Source organism: Macaca thibetana, chromosome 13 (genome assembly GCF_024542745.1).
Source record: "Macaca thibetana thibetana isolate TM-01 chromosome 13, ASM2454274v1, whole genome shotgun sequence".
In the NCBI taxonomy this organism is placed as follows: Eukaryota; Metazoa; Chordata; class Mammalia; order Primates; family Cercopithecidae; genus Macaca; species Macaca thibetana.
The window spans coordinates 64,556,937-64,577,474 of NC_065590.1; the positions used below are offsets into that span (position 1 = coordinate 64,556,937).

Sequence of the window (20,538 nt, forward strand, 5' to 3'; positions counted from 1 at the left end):
GGATCACGAGGTCAGGAGATCGAGACCACCCTGGCTAACACGGTGAAACCCCGTCTCTACTAAAAAATACAAAAAACTAGCCGGGCGAGGTGGCGGGCGCCTGTAGTCCCAGCTACTCGGGAGGCTGAGGCCGGAGAAGGGCGTGAACCCGGGAGGCGGAGCTTGCAGTGAGCTGAGATCTGGCCACTGCACTCCAGCCTGGGTGACAGAGCGAGACTCCGTCTCAAAAAAAAAAAAAAAAAAAAAAAAAAAAAAAAAAAAAAATAGAGATGGGGTCTCACTATGTTGCACAGGCTGGTCTCAAACTCCTGGGCTCAAGTTATCCACCCACCAGGCCTCCCAATTTACTGGGATTGCAGGCATGAGCCTCTGCACCAGGCCACCCTTTACCTAATTACCCGTTAAGGGAAAATAAATATTTTTTAAATTAAAATTAAGAACACTCAGTGTATATACCTTGTTGAGTTCTTCTATCCTTCTTATTAGGTATGGGTTGCTGGAGGAATTCTCAAAGTACACATAATCTGTAATTAAAGGAAGTACAGAACTTAATATTTTCAACAGAAAGTTCAGATTTGTCAATTCAAGACTTTTTATGTTAGGCAATTCACGTTTGAAATTAAGCTCATAATTCATTCACTGGTAAAAGCAAACATAATAATGCAGCCTTAATATATTCTCTCATGTGCCTACTATTCACGGACCTTTATTTTCTTGGCATTTTCATTTCAATTAATGTTTCATCAGTTTCTCCTAGACTTCTGTCCCAATATGTCATTTCTTTAATAATAAACAAAAAAGACACCTCTTATCACTGGGTAGTCGGGGCACACTAAACATGTGTCCTCTGTACTATAACTACTTCCACATCTTTTTCCTCCAATACAATTTGCCCTGGAGGCTACTTCTCACATAAAACTATTGACCTAAGACACATTCAGAGCATGGAGAAAGGCTTCACAGTCCAACCTACATTTCAATCGCTACTTAAAAAAAAAAAAAAAAAAAAAAAAAAAATCAGATGAGCAGAACAGGTAAGAGGAAGAACACTAACAAACTTTTCCACAGCTCTACCTGGGAAGATGAGGAAAAAAGCGGGTCAGGGGGATCAATTATAAGAGGCAAAGTGCCCTGGGGGTGATATCACCATCTTTTTTACCCTTTTACCATATTTAATCCAGATCCATTTAATGTCTTGTGATTAAGAAATTGCTGCAGGCTTTCAACTAAAAAGATAACATTTTTCAAGTGTGGCTTTTCCTCTCATCTGATACGCTCGCTGGAAACTTCCCACTGTGTGTTTATCTCAAAGGCAGCTGCATTGTTATTGTCTATCTTAGTGGCTCTTTCGCCGCTGTCTTCTGCAAAGTGGCCTCATTTAGCCAGGCCATTCCCACCACCATCCATCAGAAGCTCAGCTAATGAGCGGAGAAGGAAGAGCCAGTCTCTCATACAAACACGCCACTTATCTGAATTATTATTTTACCAGGAAAGAGGGAGGAGGGCGTCGTGAGTAGGGAGAAAGTTTGTTTGACCTTATTTCTCTCTTCCGCAGACTGGGAAGGAGGCAGGCAGCAGAGCAAACGTCCAGGCAGAGCTCAACTCCCCACCTCCGGCTGAGGTTCCCAGGTCCCACGAAGCCCCATTCGTGGGGGGCTGGACCAGAAACGAAAGGAGGGGGGCCGAGGAAGGCGAGGTGCAGGGCCCCGGCCCGCAAACAGGCCTGTCCAGCTGGGCCCCTGGCTGGGCCCCCACCGCCCCCACCCCCACCCCAGGCTCCCACTGAGTGGGGAAGAAGCAGGGGAGGGGATGTCCCCTCATCCTCTCCAGCGCCTAGAAGCCACGCGAGAAGGCCACCTTCTCAGGGGGCTCGACGGGCCCCACCACCATGAGGGTTTCGTGGAGGGAGGTGTCTGGTAATTCGTACCCCCAAGTAGAGGCCTGGCCCTAAACACCTGGCGGGGTGCGAGGGTGAAGGTGGCCCCGGCCCCTCTCGAGCCCCCGTGGGGGGAGGGGAGGGGTGGGGTGGGGGTGGGGAGTCCTGGCCCCTCTGCGGGCCCCGGCGCCCCCGCCCCCTGCGACCTCAGCCCCGGCGCCAGTGGCTCCCGGCAGTTGGCGTGCGCTCGCCCCGGCCCCCCGGTCCCGGAGCCCGCTCCCACACGGGCCGGGTCGGGCTGAGCCTGCCTACCTCCGACCCGGTACATGTTGGCCGCCATGTCCGCCCGCCCGCCCGCGGAGCCCGAGCCGAGCCCCGCCCGCCGCCGCCGCCGCCGCCGCCGCCGCCGCCGCCTCCTCAGCCTCAGCCTCGACCGCCGCTGCCGCCGCCGCCTCCGCTGCTGCCTCGCCACGGGGGGGAAGGGAGGGAAGGGAGGGGACAGGGGGAGGGGGAAGTGAAGGGGAGGGGACGCCGAGGGGTGGGGGCTGGTGCCCGCCCCCAGCGCCAGGCTAGCGAAGCCTAGTGGGCCGGGCCGGGGGAGGCCCGGGGAGGCCCGAGCGCTGCGGGACCAGCGGGAATTGGGGGGGGGAGGGGGAGGGGGAGGGGAAGGAGAGTGGGAGGGAGGGTGGGGGGCCTCGCTGGAAGTGGAGGGCCCTGGAGCCAGGGTCCTGGCCGAGGCAGAGGCCTGCGCTCAAATGCGGACCAGGGGCAGTTAGAGAATTAGAGTGGGGGCTGGGGCTCAGCCTCTCCCCAGCACCTCTTGCCCCACCCAGTGTACCCCGTCACCTGTCCACCCCGAGACAGGTCCTCCTTTCCTACCTCTGTCCCTGGGGACCCCCCCTGGGGCTGACCTGGTAGGCGAGCGCCAATCTCAATGCAAACTCTTGGACGCAAATAAGTACAGGCAGCAGGGTGCCTTCCTCGTGGTGAGATCCAAGGGGCCGGCCTGGAGCCTGCAGGCTCTAGGGCCAGGAAGACCCTGGGTGCTTCCCGCCTCGCCAGAGACCCAGCTGGGGACAGAGGTTGAAAAACTCCCTTCCTAGGCTACCCTAACTGCATCATCGTTCACCCCAAAACTGGGCTGAGCAGAACCAACTCTCCAACACCCAGATGGAGGCCCTGGCTCTAGACAGGCCCTATATATGCAGGGCCTGTTCTGCTGGGACCTTTAGGAGTGGGGGGCTTCCTTTGTCCATGGGGGAACAAGGCCCTACAGTTCACAATCACCACCCCCAAAAAGAGGAGATTCTGTTCAATCAGCTTGATATGGATGGACACTTAGCTGGTTATGTGCCTAAAGCTTCTAAATGATTATTGTCCCAAGCCAATTCTCTAAACAACCTCTGTTTTCACGGCCTTCCTACTCTCACAGAAACAAAACAAAAAAAAAACAACAACGTTGAATCTTAGCTGGCTATCCCCCAAACGAACACAAATAACTTTCTTTAGAGAAGCCAGTCCATTCCAAAGTACTCCCAGACATTGGTGCATAATAAACACGAAGAGGATTTCTTGGTGTGGTGGCTTGTTTGGAATGTCTGGTGATACACAGCTGTGTGCTGTCGACTCTGGGTTTGACATCTGTGCGGGGCTAAGAGGTGCCCCCAGAAAAGAAGGTTGTGTTTCGGTTGTTTGGTGATAACATTTGTGATGGTCCCTTATCACAGAGTATTGAGGTGAAAAAAAAGTTATGCGTAGCTGAGGCAAAATATAAAAAAAAGAAAGCACCATTGAATTACATTGACCCTATGACCTGTTTCCTCATCTATAAAATGGGAACGCGAATTCCCCCTTCACAGGTGTGGTAAGGATCAGTTGTGATGATATCTGAAAGTGCTTTTTAAACCAGGGAACACAGAGCACCGTGCAAATAACAGGTGTCTCTTGCTTTCTTTTTAACCCCAGGAAACCACAGATTCCCAAGGGTTCTCTGCTGTGTGTCAAATTCTGAGCCATGTGTCAAATTCTGACCCAGAGAAGAAAGCAAAAGTGTTCTGTTCTGCACATTGCATAGCTGTCATTCAACATTTACCAGAGATCCCACCAAAAACATTCTGACAAAACTGACATCACTCCATTTCTGAGCTGACACATAAATAGGTTGAATAATTCACCTGGAATCACACAGTAAACTGGCAGCAATATTGGGATTATAAATCAGCCCTTTTCTCTGGCCTAGAATGTTCTGAACCACAGTCTTTCTCCAAGTGCAAAGACCATCTAGAAACCATAAAGTGCATAGAAGTGGATCACAAGCTTTAGGGTGTTTTCCCATTAATTTTTCATAAGCAATTTCTCCTCCTTCAAAATCTTGCCCTGTTTTTGTTATTTCATTGTGTGCCTGTCTCATTTCCCCAGCTTAGTGCTCTTGCCAGGTGTTTCTGATGACTGTGCTAACCACAATAAATGGTGAAAGATGCCAAGAAAACTCCCTACGTCCCCTTAGGAACAGCCTTATCCAGCAGCACCCCATGAAAGACCTCAAAGACTTGAAGGGGACTAGCAGGAGGTAATGATGGTGGCAGTACTTGGAACTGTTTTACTCTAGATTCTCTATGTTAGTCTCTTCCATCTCCAGCTCCTAGACCAATGTCCTCTACATTTCTGAGCTGACATAGTAGATGCTCAGTATCTGAAGAATAAATACCAACGAATCATGGACTCAGAGAATCAGAAGAGCTGAATATAGGACTTTGCCTATGAAACTTTTCTATGTCCTAATTCCAGAGAGGTTCACACATAAAGGAGCTCAGCAAATGTTTGTAGATTGAAAAACGTTTCAAGCAAAGAAGGGTGGAAAGCCTGCACCTTTAAAAAAGCAAAGGCACGTCTCCCTTCTTAGCTACATGGTTTAGACCACAAACTTGTCATCAACCAGCCTTAACATCACTCCTAGTTTGGGAGTTTAACTATAAAGACCTTGAGCAAGTTACCCCTCTGAGCCTCAAGAGGGATTACAAAATATTGCTACTGGTTGATACCTACCTCAAAGGCTTATGGTTAAAAAAAAAAAAATTTGGCCGGGCGCGGTGGCTCAAGCCTGTAATCCCAGCACTTTGGGAGGCCGAAGCGGGCGGATCACGAGGTCAGGAGATCGAGACCATCCTGGCTAACACGGTGAAACCCCGTCTCTACTAAAAAATACAAAAAACTAGCCGGGCGAAGTGGCGGGCGCCTGTAGTCCCAGCTACTTGGGAGGCTGAGGCAGGAGAATGGCGTGAACCCGGGAGGCGGAGCTTGCAGTGAGCTGAGATCCGGCCACTGCACTCCAGCCTGGGCGACAGAGCATGACTCCGTCTCAAAAAAAAAAAAAAAAAAAAAAAAAAATAATTTGAGACGGAGTTTCGCTCTCATCGCCCAGGCTGGAGTGCAATGGCACAATTCAACTCACTGCAAGCTCCACCTCCGAGGCTCAAGCAATTCTCCTGCCTCAGCCTACCAAGCAGCTGGGACTACAGGTGCCCGTCACCATATCTGGCTAGTTTTGGTATTTTTAGTAGAGTCAGGGTTTCACCATATTGGCTAGACTGGTCTGGAACTCCGGACCTCAGGTGAACTGCCTGCTCGGCCGCCCAAAGTGCTGGGATTACAAGCATGAACCACCATGCCCAGCCTGGTAAAATTTAAATATAGAAGGTGTTGGCACTTGTTGAGAGCTTCATATGTGTTAAGTTCCCTTCTCTCTATTCCAGTTATTCTCATCACTAAGGAAGAACTGTCTCTCAGGCCATGCCAGAAATCCCAGGGCAAATCCAGCCCTTACACGGATGAAATTTCCTTGCACGGTTGTTGCAATTAAAGAACCACATATAAGATAGTTCTTCACCATTTAGTTGAAGAGAAGTGGATGCAGCAAGAAAGCTATAGGTGGCTAGGCATGGTGGCTCATGCCTGTAATCCCAGCACTTTGAGAGTCCAAGGCAGGAGGATCATTTGAGCCTGGACAACATGGCAAGACCCCACCTCTACCAAAAAAAAAAAAAAAAAAGTTAGCCAATTGATGCACACCTATGGTCCTGGCTACTCCGGAAAAGGCTGAGGCAGGAAAATCGCTTGAGCCCAGGAGGTCGAGGCTGTGAGCCATGTTTGTGCCACTACACTCTAGCATGGGCAATAGAGCAAGACTCTGTCTCAAAAAAATAAAGAAAGAAAAGAAAAAAAAGAAAGCTTTAGGTGAAGAGGTGAAATGGAGAGTTGGTTTTTGTCTGAACATAGGGATGGAGTTTTTATATGTGCGAAAAAATAAAAAGAGATTGGTGCTGGTTGACTGGGCTCGGTGGTTCACGCCTGTAATCCCAGCACTTTGGGAGGCCGAGGCAGGCAGATCATAAGGTCAGGAGTTCGAGACCAATCTGGTCAACATAGTGAAACCCCATCTCTACGGAAAATGCAAAATCTTAGCCGGGCGTGGTGGCACGCGCCTGTAGTCCCAGATACTCAGGAGGCTGAGGCAGAAGAATCGCTTGAACCTGGGAGGTGGAGATTGCAGTGAGCCAAGATCAAGCTACTGCACTCCAGTCTGGGCAACAGAGCAAGACTTCGTCTCAAAAAAATAAATAAATAGACCGGGCACTGTGACTCACGCCTGTAATCCCAGTACTTTGGGAGGCCGAGGCGGACGGATCACCTGAGGCTGGGAGTTCGAGACCAGCCTGACTAACATGGAGAAACCTCGGCTCTACTAAAAATACAAAATTAGCTGGGTGCAGTGACACATGCCTGTCATCCCAGCTACTAGGGAGGCTGAGGCAGGAGAATCGCTTGAACCTGGGAGGTGGAGGTTGTGATAAGCTGAGATCGTGCCATTGCACTCCAGCCTGGGCAACAAGAGCAAAACTCCATCTCAAAAAAAATTTAAAAATAAAATAAATAAATAAATAAATAAATAAAAAGAAATTGATGCTGGCCACAGTCTGGGAGTTCTGTAATACTGAACCCAGGAAAGGAGCCTGGAGGTCTAAAATGTAATTAATCTGAAACCAGAAGCCAGGCTTCAGAAAACGGACTTTGTCTTGTTGGTTTGTGTTTTCCATGATTTATTTCTGTCTTCTTTTTCCTTTCATTAGCTTCTTCTCTTATTTAGTAAAATTCTTTTGGAAAAGGCCAGCCTGTCTCCTATTCTAAGGAGGGCCTGGGTTTTAAAGGCAGAGGAACATATCCCAAGAGAAATGTAGGCATGTGATGGCAAGAATCAAAGCAGAAGAACCTCGAAGAGAAAGGAAACCAGAATTGGGAGTTCTGTAGCTTCTCTAGTCGTAGAGCTGGTGCTTCCATAGATCCTCTGTGCTAAAAACATGAAATCCAGGACCAATCCCTAACGGTGTTGGTTTCGGGCAGTATGTGTTTTCGAATCACACAGTTCCCTCATACCCTCACAGGGGAGCTAGCTCAGCCATTTGGCTGGTTCCACAAGAAGGTTCCTTCTCTAGTAACATTATCTGTAGATAATAGAAAGGAGACTAAGTCATAATGGGGACAGAAATGAGCCCCTGGGTGGTTAACTTAATTGACCCTACTGTTTCTCTTTTTTAACTACTGTAGATTTGAATAAGAAATGGTTGATCTGTGTGGTGGCTCACGCTCAACACTTTGGGATGCCGAGGCAGGCAAATCATCTGAGGTCAGTAGTTTGAGACCAGCCTGGCCAGCATGGCAAAACCCCATCTCTACTAAAAATACAAAAATTAGCCGGGCATGGTGATGCGTACCTGTAATCCCAGCTACTTGGGAGGCTGAGGCAGGAGAATCGCTTAAACCTGGGAGGTGGAGGTTGTAGGGTCAAGAAAAACAATGCTAAGGGGCAATGGGAAGTGTTGAAGGAATGTGACAGGGAGTGAGGTGTTTATATAGATGATTCCGACTGCAGTACAGACAGTGGATTAGAAAGGGCAGAGAGTCCAGACCAGATCAGTTGCGAGGTTGGTGAGAAGGGGTGATGGTCTGGCCTAGGGTAGAGGCAGTAGGTTATGGTAAGTAGATGGTTTTAGAGAGATACAGGAGGCAAAGGTGTCAGATCTGGTGACTCTAGGGAGGCATGAGGTGAAAGGGTGGTGACAAGGCTTATGGGGAACTGGTAGAGAGAGGTTAAGTAGAGATCAGTGAGCAAAGCATACAGGAGGAAAGGCAAGTCGGGGAAGAGGATAGTGGACAGGTTCTGTGCTGGAAGGGTTGTGTTCAAGGTGCCTTTGGAAATATCCAGGTAGATGTCTTCTCTTTGGGAAACAGTTGGATGAAAAGGCCTGGTGTTTAGGAGAGAGATCTGAGCTGGAAATAGCCATTTCTGGTGTTACCATCAGCCCAGAGCCCAGCCAGTCTAAGGAATAAGCCAAACCCTGGCCCCAGGGAAGGAAGCAGGTTCCCTGAGTCCTTCAGGTTGGGTGGAAACAGGTTTGGCAGGTCAGAGTCCAGGTGCAAATGTGCAAATAGGCAGAGCGTGGGCAGAGCCACATAAGCCACTGCCCAAGGCAGACCAGGAAGCCAAGGGGGAATGGCCCGGGCTGACCATCTCACTAGGACTAGCTAGCAAAATAGTCAGCATCCACAGAAGGTTCTGCCTCAACCCTCACTCCTTCTTACCAGCCCTGAAAAGCAGCTGGGGTGGGGACGGGGAGGGAAGATGGAAAGAACAGAAGGACTGAAAAAGCAAATCTGACTCATTCCTACCTCACCCTCTTGCCTCTAAGATGATGTAGTGGGTTGAATGGTGGCCCCCCAAAAGACATGCCTACCCAGAACCAGTGAATATGACCTTATTTGGGAAAAGGGTGTTTGCAGATATAATTAAGCTAAAGATCTCAGGATGAGATTATCTTGAGATTAGGATGGACCCTAAGTCTAATGACATGCGTCCTTATAAGAGACAGAAGAAGAAAGACACAGAGAAAAGGGGGCAGCCCTGTGAAAGGAGAGGCAGAGATGGGACTTATGCAGCTACAAACCAAGGAGTGCCAGGGGTTGCCAGCAACCACTGGCATGGAATGGATTTTCCCCCAGAGCCTTCAGAAGGACTAACCCTACTGACACCTTGCTTTCAAGCTTCTGGCCTGTAGAACTGTGAGAGAATGAATTGTTTGAAGCTACCCAGTTGGTAGTAATTTGTTACAGGAGCCTTAGCAAACTCCTACAGATGGTATCCACCCCTCAATTTTAAGTAAACATAGATTCAGCCAGAAAACACTTAGAGCAGTATAAAGTATACACAGATCAAGGGACACAGAAACAGAATAAGATAATAAAGAGAAATACACAGAGAAAGAAGGGGACCCCTCACCACTTTATCTAAGTCCTACTCAATCACTTGAAACAGCTCAATGTGTTTAACTCACCTTGGTTTGTCTCTCCTCCTAGCTGACATGGTTGGCTTAGTGCTAACAGAAAAGGACACCTGGGGCCTGGCGCAGTGGCTCACGCCTGTAATCCCAGCACTTTGGGAGGCCGAGGTGGGTGAATCACAAGGTCAGGAGTTTGAGACCAACCTGGCCAACATGGTGAAACCCCATCTCTACTAAAAATACAAAAATTAGTCAGGCGTGGTGGCGGGTGCCTGTAATCTCAGCTACTCAGAAGACTGAGGCAGGAGAATCGCTTGAACCCGGGAGGCGGAGGTTGCAGTGAGCCAAGATCATGCCACTGTACTCCAGCCTGGGCAACAGAGCAAGACCCCATCTCAAAAAAATAAATAAATAAATAGATATGCTAGTATAGAATGATAAATGTTATAGGGAGAGTAAATCAAGATCAGAGAACAAAAAGTGATGATGGTGGTAAGGGAAGGCCTTTTGTATATGCTAAGAACTAAAAAGAAACTAAAATAATGAAATAGAGTGAACACTTGGGACATCTGGAGAGCAACATTCCAGACAGAGGGAAAAAGTACAAATTCCCCACATCAGGAAGCAGCCTGACCTGATCATGACATGGAAAGGCCAGTGTGGAGAGCAGATGGGGTCAGGGAGGTGAATAGGGTCAGGATCCCATAGGGACCAGTGGGCCATGGTAAAGAGTTTGAATTTTATTCTGAATATAGTGGGAAGCCTTTAGAAGGTTTTAAACATGGAGTAATGGAGACTTAAATTGGTTTTTGTTTTGTTTTTGAGATGGAGTCTCCGTCACCCAGGCTGAAGTACAGTGGCCCGATCTTGGCTCACTGCAACCTCCACCTCCCAGGTTCAGATGATTCTCTTCCCTCAGCCTCCTGAGTAGTTGGTATCACAGGCATGTGCCACCACACCCCGCTAATTTCTTTTTCTTTTTTTTTTTTTTAGTAGAGATGGGGTTTTACCATGTTGGCCAGGCTGGTCTCAAACTCCTGACCTCAGTGGATCCACCCACCTCAGCCTTCCAAAGCGCTGGGATTACAGGTGTGAGCCACTGCGCCCAGCCCTGGGTGTGTGTGTGTGTGTGTGTGTGTGTATGTGTTTTGTTTTGTTTTTGAGACAGAGTCTCACTGTGTTGCCCAGGCTGGAGTGCAGTGACACCATCTCACCTCACTGCAACCTCCACCTCCCAGGTTCAAGCATTTCTCCCGCCTCAGCCTCTCTAGTAGCTGGGATTACAGGCATCCACCACTACGCCCGGCTAATTTTTGAATTTTTAGTAGAGATGGGGTTTCACTTTGTTGGCCAGGCTGGTCTTGAACTCCTGACCTCAAGTGATCCACTTGCCTTGACCTCCCAGAGTGCTGAGATTATAGGCATCCACCACCAACCACAGCTTGATTTGTTTTTAAAAGCTCACTTGCTTGCCAGTGATGCAGTTCAAAAAAAAATCAGCCAGGCACAGTGGCTCACGTTTGTAATCCCAGCACCTTGGGAGGCCGACGCAGGCAGATCACCTGAGGCCAGGAGTTCAAGACTAGCCTGGCCAAAATGGTGAAACCCCATCTCTACTAAAAATACAAAATTAGTGGGGCATGGTGGCGTGTGCCTGTAATCCCAGCTGCTCAGAAGTCTGAGGTGGGAGAATCGCTTGCACCTGGGAGGCGGAGGTTACAGAATAAAACTCCATCTCAAAAAATAAAAATAAAAACTAAAAATTTGGCCGGGCGCGGTGGCTCAAGCCTGTAATCCCAGCACTTTGGGAGGCCGAGACGGGCGGATCACGAGGTCAGGAGATCGAGACCATCCTGGCTAACAAGGTGAAACCCCATCTCAACTAAAAAATACAAAAAAATAACTAGCCGGGCGAGGTGGCGGCGCCTGTAGTCCCAGCTACTCGGGAGGCTGAGGCAGGAGAATGGCGTAAACCCGGGAGGCGGAGCTTGCAGTGAGCTGAGATCCGGCCACTGCATCCCAGCCTGGGCGACAGAGCGAGACTCCCTCTCAAAAAAAAAAAAAAAAAAAAAACTAAAAATTTAAAAAAAAATCACTTGGGCTGCTGTGCAGAGTACAAACCCTGAGGAAGACAAACAGGAAGACTTGATAGGAGACTGACATAGTTCAAGGAAGAGAGAAGTAACAAAGACTTGGAGTAGAATGGTAGCTGTTATGGCCAATGGAGTGTTTTGTTTTTGTTTGTTTTTTTTTTTTTTTGAGACGGAGTTTCGCTCTTGTTGCCCAGGTTGGAGTGCAGTGGCTCAACCTCGGCTTACCGCAACCTCCCCCACACCCCCTTGCCCCCAACCTGTCCCGGGTTCAAGCGATTCTTCTGCCTCAGCCTCCCGAGTAGCTGGGATTACAGGCATGCACTACCACGCCCGGCTAATTTTGTATTTAGTAGAGATGGGGTTTCCCCATGTTGGTCAGGCTGGTCTCAAACTCCCGACCTCAGGTGATCTGCCTGCCTTAGCCTCCCAAAGTGCTGGGATTACAGGCATGAGCCACTGCGCCGGGCCAGAGATATATTTTTTAAGGCAGAGCCAACAGCTCTTACTGAAGGATTGAATATGAGATGAAACGGGAAAACAAACTTTTTTTTTTTTTTTTTTTTGAGACAAGGTCTCGCTCTGTTGCCTAGGCTGGAGTGCAGTGGCGTGATCTCGGCTTACTGCGGCCTCCACCTCCCAGGTTCAAGCAATTCTCCCATCTCAGCCTCCAGAGTAGCTGGTATTACAGGCACACACCACCACGCCGGGCTAATTTTTGTATTTTTAGTAGAGACAAGGTTTCACCATGTTAGCCAGGCTGGTCTCCAACTCCTGACCTCAGGTGATCCATCTTCCTCGACCTCCCAAAGTGCTGGGATTACAGGTGTGAGCCACTGCGCTCGGCCCAAAGCAAACTTGTTAGGACTCCCAGGTGCTTATAGACATCTGTTTGGAAGTATTAGATAGACAACTGGATCTGGGCTCTGGAACTTAGCAAAGAGGCTTAGACTAGAGATGCAAATCTGGATGTCGCCACCACATACACAGTGGAGGAAGCTAGAAACTGATGAGATTACCTGCCAGGAGAGGGAGTGTGGGTGGAGAGGAGGGCAGAGGCCTGAACCCTGGGGCAAGCCAACATTGAGAGCAAAGGTTGGTTCTCTACTCTAGCTGCTCCAGGGGAACTACGGAGACTAGGCTGAGCTCCACCCCCAAAAATCCTGATTTAATTAGTTTGGAGTAGGCCATGGGTTTTAGTTTTAAAAAAAAAAAAAGGCCGGGCGTGGTGGCTCACGCTTGTAATCCTAGCACTTTGGGAGGCTGAGGCAGGCGGATTGCATGAGCTCAGGAGTTTGAGACCATCCTGGGCAATATGGTGAAACCCTGTCTCTACTAAAATACGGAAAAAAAAAAAAAAAAAAAAAAAAAGCCAAAAAATAGCCGGGCGTGGCAGAATGTGCCTGTAGTCCCAGCTACTTGGGAGGAAGGAGAATTGCTTGAACCCGGGAGTCGGAGGTTGCAGTGAGCTGAGATGATGCCACTGCATTCCAGCCTGGTGACAGAGTGAGACTCTGTCTCAAAAAAAAAAATTTTTTTTAAAAAGCCTGGGCATGGTGACTGATGCCTGTAATCCCAGCATTTTGGGAGGCCGAGGCAGGCAGATGGCCTGAGGTCGGGACTTCAAGACCAGCTTGACCAACATGGAGAAACCCCGTCTCTAATGAAAATACAAAATTAGCCGGGCATCGTGGCACGTGCCTTTAGTCCCAGCTAGTTCTAGCTACTGAGGGGGCTGAGGCAGGAGAATCGCTTGAACCCAGGAGGCAAAGGTTGCAGTGAGCCGAGATCGCATCATTGCACTCCAGCCTGGGCAACGAGCAAAACTCTATCTCAAAAAAAAAAAAAAAAAAAAAAAGTCCTCAGGTGATTCCACTGTGTAGCCAAGATTGAGAACTATGAAGGTAGTGATCAAGAGGAGAGCCATAAAGAGAGACTAGGGAACATTGAGCGAGGTATGAAAAATGTCGGAGAAATAGCAGTCCCAAAAGCCAAGTGAAAAAGGGAGTGGGCCGGGCGCGGTGGCTCAAGCCTGTAATCCCAGCACTTTGGGAGGCCGAGACGGGTGGATCACGAGGTCAGGAGATCGAGACCATCCTGGCTAACACGGTGAAACCCCGTCTCTACTAAAAAAATACAAAAAAATAGCCGGGCGAGGTGGTGGGCGCCTGTAGTCCCAGCTACTCGGGAGGCTGAGGCAGGAGAATGGCGTGAACCCGGGAGGCGGAGCTTGCAGTGAGCTGAGATCCGGCCACCGCACTCCAGCCTGGACGACAGAGCGAGACTCCGTCTCAAAAAAAAAAAAAAAAAAAAAAAAGAAAGAAAAAGGGAGTGGTCCAACCCACAAACTGGAGCAAGAGCAATAAATCAACATTGGATTTGGCAAAGTAGTGGCCAAAAAATACCAACTCCCCTGCCATCTTTCCTTGGTGGTTCTTGATTCTTCAGGTGCTAGGCAGCTCAAAATAAATTGGTAGGGTTAGCCTGAGATACCCAATGGTGTAGATGACTCCAAGGACAGGGAGAGGGGACTCATGAATCCCTCACATCCCCTGCCAGACTGAGGAATGGAGACTAGAATTTGCTCTTTTTATCAGCTCCTTTTATCTTTACCTGTACATTTGTAGCTACTGCCCTTTCTATAAGAAACAGAGGGAAGTTTATTTGCACTCTTGATTTCAAAAAGGACCAAAAATGTTGGGGAGCTCAAAGCTAAACTTGTACTCCTGGATAAATAAATCATTGTTTTTGTCTCCTTTCATCTCTGTAAACTTTCGGAGGAAAAAAGCATGAGTATTACTGAGCCGCTTCAAGGAGCTGCTTTTACAAAGCCAGGTCAGGACTATATTATTAGTGGCAACTAATGCAATGTTTCACGTTTAATTGCACAGATCAGAGCACTGAGCAGGGCACCTGGAGGCAGTTTGACCTTTTCGAGGCTTTGGTAAAGGACACCCAGAACCCATCCAGCCAAATCCTGTCATTGGTTCCTTTCTGTAAGAGGAGACAAAGTGTCCATCTTCTGGAAGCCCTGACTCCTCCACCCCACCCCACCCACTCCAGGCTTCTAGAATAATGAAGTAAAATCTGGACAGTGTTTTTTTTTCTCAATTTTTAAATTTTTATATATTTATGTTGAGACAAAGTCTCTCTCTGTCGCCCAGGCTGGAGTGCAGTGGCACGATCTCGGCTCCACCCAGGCTGAAGTGCAGTGGTACGATACTTGCTCACTGCAATCTCCACCTCCTGGGTTCAAGCAATTCTCCTGCCTCAACCTCCTGAGTAGCTGGGATTACAGGAGTGAGCCACTGCACCCGGCCTTTTCTTTTAAATTTTGTGGGTACAAAGTAGGTATATATATTTTGGACTATGTTCTTGAAATGAAGGGTGGAGTACATGTTAGAAGCTAGAATTCTGGAGGCAGAAGGAGGAGAGAAGTTTCCAGCATTTCACAGGGCCTCCTTCCTCTGCCCTTGATCTTGGCTGTCTCCTGAAATCTGGAAATTGGGTGCCCTTGTCCTCTGCTCCATACTCACATAGAGCCTAAATCGGACCTTTTCTAAGGGGCCCTGAAGTCTCCCCATGAGGTCAGAGCAATGCTGAAGGCAGAATTTGGAACATTCTGCGGCCTTGGTGCTCCTACGTCTTCCCATTCCCCCACCAATATAGCCCCTCGAAGGCCCCTCAGATCTGGACTGGCGTGTGGACCACTTGCTTGTCACACTGACTCCCTCCAGGAGTGGCTTTCTGGCTGAAGGTTGCAGGGCTTAAGACTGACTTCTCCATCTTGGCCTAGCTTCACACAAAGCGTCTGCAGCAGCAGGCAGGCTGGGAGACTTGAGGGATGGAGTGACTCCTGGCCAGTGGGATGTTGCTGGGATTGGATGCATTATTTATGATGCTGGTGTCAGCATGGCTCCCAGGCACCAAGGGAAATGGAAAAGGCACTTGGGCCAGTGCTGATTAAACTAAATATTTAAACAGGACTGAGGAATTGAGGCAAAATCCATTTTTCTTCAGTAAGGCAGAGAGCGTCACAATGACTTCAAGGCTGGGTATTTGGTAAACACTGTCCGGAGCATAAGGGAAAGCTGAGAGTCCCGATCTAGGGCTCTCCTCCAGAATCAGCTCCCAGCTTCCTCTCTGGAGCAGATCTATAGGCTCTCGGGAAACTCTGGAGTAGGAGTACGGGAGGGGAGATAGAGAAGCAGAAGAATGAGACTAGGAGACACCCAAACAGTCAGGCTGGCTGCATGCCTCAGGCTGCTTTTTGTTTCCCCAGGGAGCTCCATCTCCTTTTCTCTCTCTCTCTTTTTTTTTTTTTTTTTTTTTTTTAAGATGGAGTCTTGCTCTGTCTCCCAGGCTGGAATGCAGTGGCACTGTGTCGGCTCACTTCAACCTCCATCTCCTGGGTTCTAGCAATTCTCCTGCCTCAGCCTCCTGAGTAGCTGGGATTACAGGAGCCCACCACCACGTCGGGCTAGTTTTTATATTTTTAGTAGAGACGGGGTTTCATTATGTTGGCCAGGCTGGTCTCAAACTCCTGACCTCAGGTGATCCACCCATCTTGGCCTCCCAAAGTGCTGGGATTACAGGCGTGAGCCACAGCGCCTGCCTGCCTGCCTGCCTGCCTGCCTGCCTGCCTGCCTGCCTGCCTGCCTGCCTGCCTTCCTTCCTTCCTTCCTTCCTTCCTTCCTTCCTTCCTTCCTTCCTTCCTTTCAAGATGGAGTCTCGCTCTGTTGCCCAGGCTGGAATGCAGTGGCACCGTGTTGGCTCACTGCAAGCTCTGCCTCCTGGGTTCATGCCATTCTCCTGCCTCAGCCTCCCAAGTAGCTGGGACTACAGGCACCCATCACCACGCCTGGCTAATTTTTTCGGTTTTGGTGGGTTTTTTTGTATTTTTTTAATAGAGACAGGGTTTCACCATGTTAGCCAGGATGGTGTCGATCTCCTGACCTCGTGATCTGCCCGTCTTAGCCTCCCAAAGTGCTAGGATTACAGGTGTGAGCCACCATGCCTGGCTCTTTTTTTTTTTTTTTTTTTTGAGATGGAGTTTCGCTCTTGTTGCCCAGGCTGGAGTGCAATGGTGCAATCATGGCTCACCACAACCTCCGCCTCCTGGGTTCAAGCAATTCTCCTGTCTCAGCCTCCCTAGTAGCTGGGATTACAGGTACGCATCACCATGCCCGGCTAATTTTTAGCAGAGACGGGGTTTCTCCATGTTGGTCAGACTGTTCTCAAACTCCCGACCTCAGGTGATCCACCACCTTGGCCTCCCAAAGTGCTGGGATTACAAGCGTGAGCCACCATGCCCAGCCTCCTTTTCTCAAAATAACTGTGCTACTGCATTTGCCTATGTTAGTTGTCACCCAGGCTGGAGTGCAGTAGCATAGATCCTGGTTCACTGCAACCTCCTCCTCCTGGGTTTAAGTGATCGCCTCCCTCAGCCTCCCGAGTAGCTGGGATTACAGGCACCGGCTACCAGGCCCAGCTAATTTTTTTGTATTTTTAGTGAAGACGGGGTTTCACCACGTTGGCCAAGCTGGTCTCGAACTCCTGACATCAAGTGATCCACAAGCCTCGGCCTCCCAAACCATTATCCTTTTAATCAGCTTGAAGAAGGGTAGTAGGGTGTCAGGCAGCCATGAATCCACCCTCCTATAGTGATTCTTCCCATCCCACCTGATACAGGTCCCAATCAGGAAGGTGACCTCCACTTGCTGCACACAAACACAGGGGACCACCATACTCCAGCTTTGAGGAAAGAGGAGATCTCAAAAGGAGATTTTCAGGTGGAAGGAAACAGCTGTCATTCGGACTGGCTTTCCCTGTTGTTTTTCTCCCTCCCTGTGGGGGTCCCTCACTTGCATCTCAACAGCAGTCACTATCCCTGGCCCCCAAGGATGTGATTTTCTCAGTCTCTGCATGAATAAGTGCCCTTTTCCTTCTTTCCTCTAAGAACAGCTGAGACAGGCTGACATTTTCCAAATTAACTTTTATCAGAATTTAGGAAAGAAAAGGAAATAGCTGCAGAAAATACAAATGCATCAGTTCAATTCAGTTCAACACTTATTATGATTCTTACATTGAGCGCCATAGTCTAGGTTACCTTGATAAATGAAACAGAGTTCAGGGACTCAAGGAGTTCACCATCTAATGGAAGAGGCAGGCATGAATAGATAACTAGTTTGTTGTTGTTGTTGTTGTTTGTTTGTTTGAGATACAGTCTTGCTCTCTCGCCCAGGCTGGAGCGCAATGGTGCGATCTCAGCTCACTGCAACCTCTGTCTCGTGCGTTCAAGCGATTCTCCTGCCTCAGCCTCCCGAGTAGCTGAGATTATAGGCATGCGCCACCACATCTGGCTAATTTTCGTATTTTTGGTAGAGACGGGGTTTCTCCATGTTGGTCAGGCTGGTCTCAAACTCCTGACCTCATGATCCACCCACCTTAGCCTCCCAAAGTGCTGGGATTACAGGCGTGAGCCACTGCACCCGGCCAATAAAAGGACCTTTTTTTACATTCCAGATAGAAGGAACAGCACATAGGAAGTACATGCATGACATGAAAACCAATTGGACAAATGGGTCAAGACCAGATATAAAGGCTTGAATGGCAATGTGGTAAATAAGAAATATATATATTTATATTTATATTTGGTCTTTGTCCTAGGTTCCTGGCACAGAGTTCCTAAAGCTTCTGGAATTTTCTGAGTGATAGGTATGTTTTTTGTTATTCATCAAGAACCCCTTTCATACCTTGGTTTATGCTAATGAGGTGCTAAGGCCCCTGGTACTCTCAGGATGGGGCTGCTCACCAGAAGGACCAAGGGTTAAGAGATGTGAAATACTCAGCTTCATTCACCAATCTCTGAGAAGGGCAGGGGGGGTGAGGCTGGAGGTTAAGCTATACAAAAACTATATATATGTGTGTGTGTGTGTGTGTGTGTGTGTGTGTGTGTGTGTATATATATATATATTTTTTTTTTTGAGACAAGGTCTCCCTCTATCACCCAGAGTCTCCCACTATCACCCACTGGAGCACAGTGGCAAGATCACAGCTTACCGTAGCCTCTACCTCCAAGGCTCCAGCCATCCTCCCACCTCAGCCTCTCAAGTAGCTGAGACTACAGGAGTGCACCACACACCCGACTAATTTTTAAATTTTCTATAGAGATAGCATTTCTCTATGTTGCCCAAGCTGGTCTCTAATACCTGGACTCAAGTGATCCTCCCACTTCAGCCTCCCAAAGTGCTGGGATTACAGGCCTAAGCCAATGCACCTGGCCTGAAGCCACAAGACTTGATGAACTCCCAGACTGCTGAAGACGTGGGGGTGCTGAGAGGAAGGTGTGCCTTGGAGAGGATGTGGAAGTTCCACACCCCTTCCCCCATACCTTGCCATGTACATTACTTCATCTGGCTGTTTACCTGTGTCTTTTATTATATCCTTTATAATAAACTGGTAAACATTTCCCTGGGTTCTGTGAGCCATCTTAGCAGATTATCGAACCCAAGGAGGGGGTTATGAGAACCTCAGTTTATAGCTAGTCAATCAGAAGGATAAGTCACAGTCTAAGTGCAGTGGCTCACACCTATAATCCCAGCACTTTGGGAGGCTAAGGTGGGTGGATGGCTTGAGCCCAGAAGTTCAAGACCAACCTAGGCAACATATCAAAATCCTTTCTCTACAAAAAATACAAAACTTAGCTGAGCATGGTAGCACACACCTGTGGTCCCAGCTACTCAGGAGGCTAAGTTGGGAGGATCACCTGAGACAGGCGGTTGAGGCTGTAGTGAGTCATGATGGTGCCACTGCACTCCAGTCTGGGCAACAGAGTGAGATGTTGTCTCAAAAGAAAAATAAAAGAAGGTCGGGCGTGGTGGCTCACGCTGAGGTGGGCAGATCACGAGGTCAGTAGTTCAAGACCAGCTGGGCCAACATGGTGAAACCCTGCCTCTACTAAAAATACAAAAATTAGCTGGGCATGGTGGTGCACGCCTGTGATCCCAGCTACTCGGGAGGCTGAGGCAGGAGAATCACTTGAGCCCGGGAGGCAGAGGTTGCAGTGAGATGAGATCACGCCACTGCACTCTAGCCTGGGGAACAGAGCAAGACTCCATCTAAAAAAAATAAGAAAAGAAAAGAAAACCATTTCAGATTCACCAAAGAGAAGCATTCAAGAAGACAAGGGGTAAATTAGGGCTCATTGCTTAAGTTCCATTTTCCTTTATCTTGGGAAAGGCAGAAATGACCCAAATATTGGTACAGACTGGAGACAGTGAAATACTGGGTTGAAGACGGCAGTTCCCCAGCAAAGTCCCCCACCCTCAAGCCTAGATACTCGTGGCCCTAAGTGAGAATGAGCATTCTTGTTTTCGTGCCCAAAAAGTTGCCTTTTGGTGCACCATGCCTCCTATCCTGTACCCATATAAACCCTAAACCCCAGGCTCCAGAAGCAGCAGACAAGGAAACAAGCAGATGAACGGCAGAACAGCATGGCAGAGAGAGAAGAGAAGGAGTGTCTGAATGCTGAGAAGAGTTCAGCTGGGGGTGGTCAAAGAGGAGTTCAACCACTGGATGGCCAAACTCCAGGGGAAGATCATTTTCCCACTCCATCCTCCTTCCAGCTCCCCATCTATCCCACTGAGATCCCCTTCCACCACTCAATAAAACCCCGCATTCACCCTTCAAGTCTGTGTGTGACCTGATTCTTCTGGAACGCTGGACAAGAGCTGGGGATACAGAAAGCTGTCACACTGGCCCTCTGCCCTTGCAAAAAGGTAGAGGGTCCACTGAGCTGGCTAACACCTAAGCCCTCTGTGGATGGCAAAGCTGGAAGAGTGCACTGCAACACACTCGGCAATGGGAGTCACAGACACCCACCCCTAGATACTACTGGTGGGGTAGAGGGGTGGGCCAGAGCCCAAAGGGCTTGCTCTAGGCTCCTGCACATGTCTTTCTCTGTGCTCCCCTCCCATAAGCAGTTTGAGCAGTGGCGGTGACTGAACAGAGGAGCCGTATCTCTGTCACATGTTCTGCAAGAGGGGGATCAGGGTACTCTCCTGTCTCACTATGAGGAAGGGCAGTTTTTTTTGTTGTTTTTTTGAGACGGAGTCTTGCTCTGTTGTCCAGGCTGGACTGCAGTGGTGCGATCTCCGCTCACTGCAAGCTCCACCTCCCAAGTTCACGCCATTCTCCTGCCTCAGCCTCTGGAGTAGCTGGGAGTACAGGTGCCCACCAC

At 49.0% G+C, this 20,538-nt stretch overlaps 2 protein-coding genes across 15 annotated transcripts in view; one reads left to right on the forward strand and one right to left on the reverse strand.

The window, feature by feature from the left end:
• LOC126934205 (cytochrome c oxidase subunit 7A-related protein, mitochondrial) overlaps positions 1-20,538 on the forward strand; it is a 723,522-nt gene that overhangs the window by 481,941 nt on the left and 221,043 nt on the right. The window lies entirely within an intron of this gene.
• The window catches only part of MTA3 (metastasis associated 1 family member 3), a 255,898-nt gene that overhangs the window by 184,481 nt on the left and 50,879 nt on the right, over positions 1-20,538 (reverse strand). For 4 of the 10 annotated variants that reach the window (XM_050754798.1, XM_050754792.1, XM_050754791.1 and 1 more), the window contains exons 1-2: positions 2,189-2,457; positions 457-524 (exon numbers count right to left, since the gene is read on the reverse strand). In XM_050754798.1, the coding sequence (XP_050610755.1) occupies positions 457-524; positions 2,189-2,216 (96 nt within the window). In that variant the 5' untranslated portion in view covers positions 2,217-2,457. Of the gene's footprint in view, positions 1-456; positions 525-1,535; positions 1,657-2,188; positions 2,458-20,538 lie in introns of those variants that run through there. The other 6 variants (XM_050754797.1, XM_050754796.1, XM_050754790.1 and 3 more) reach the window with 3 other exon arrangements.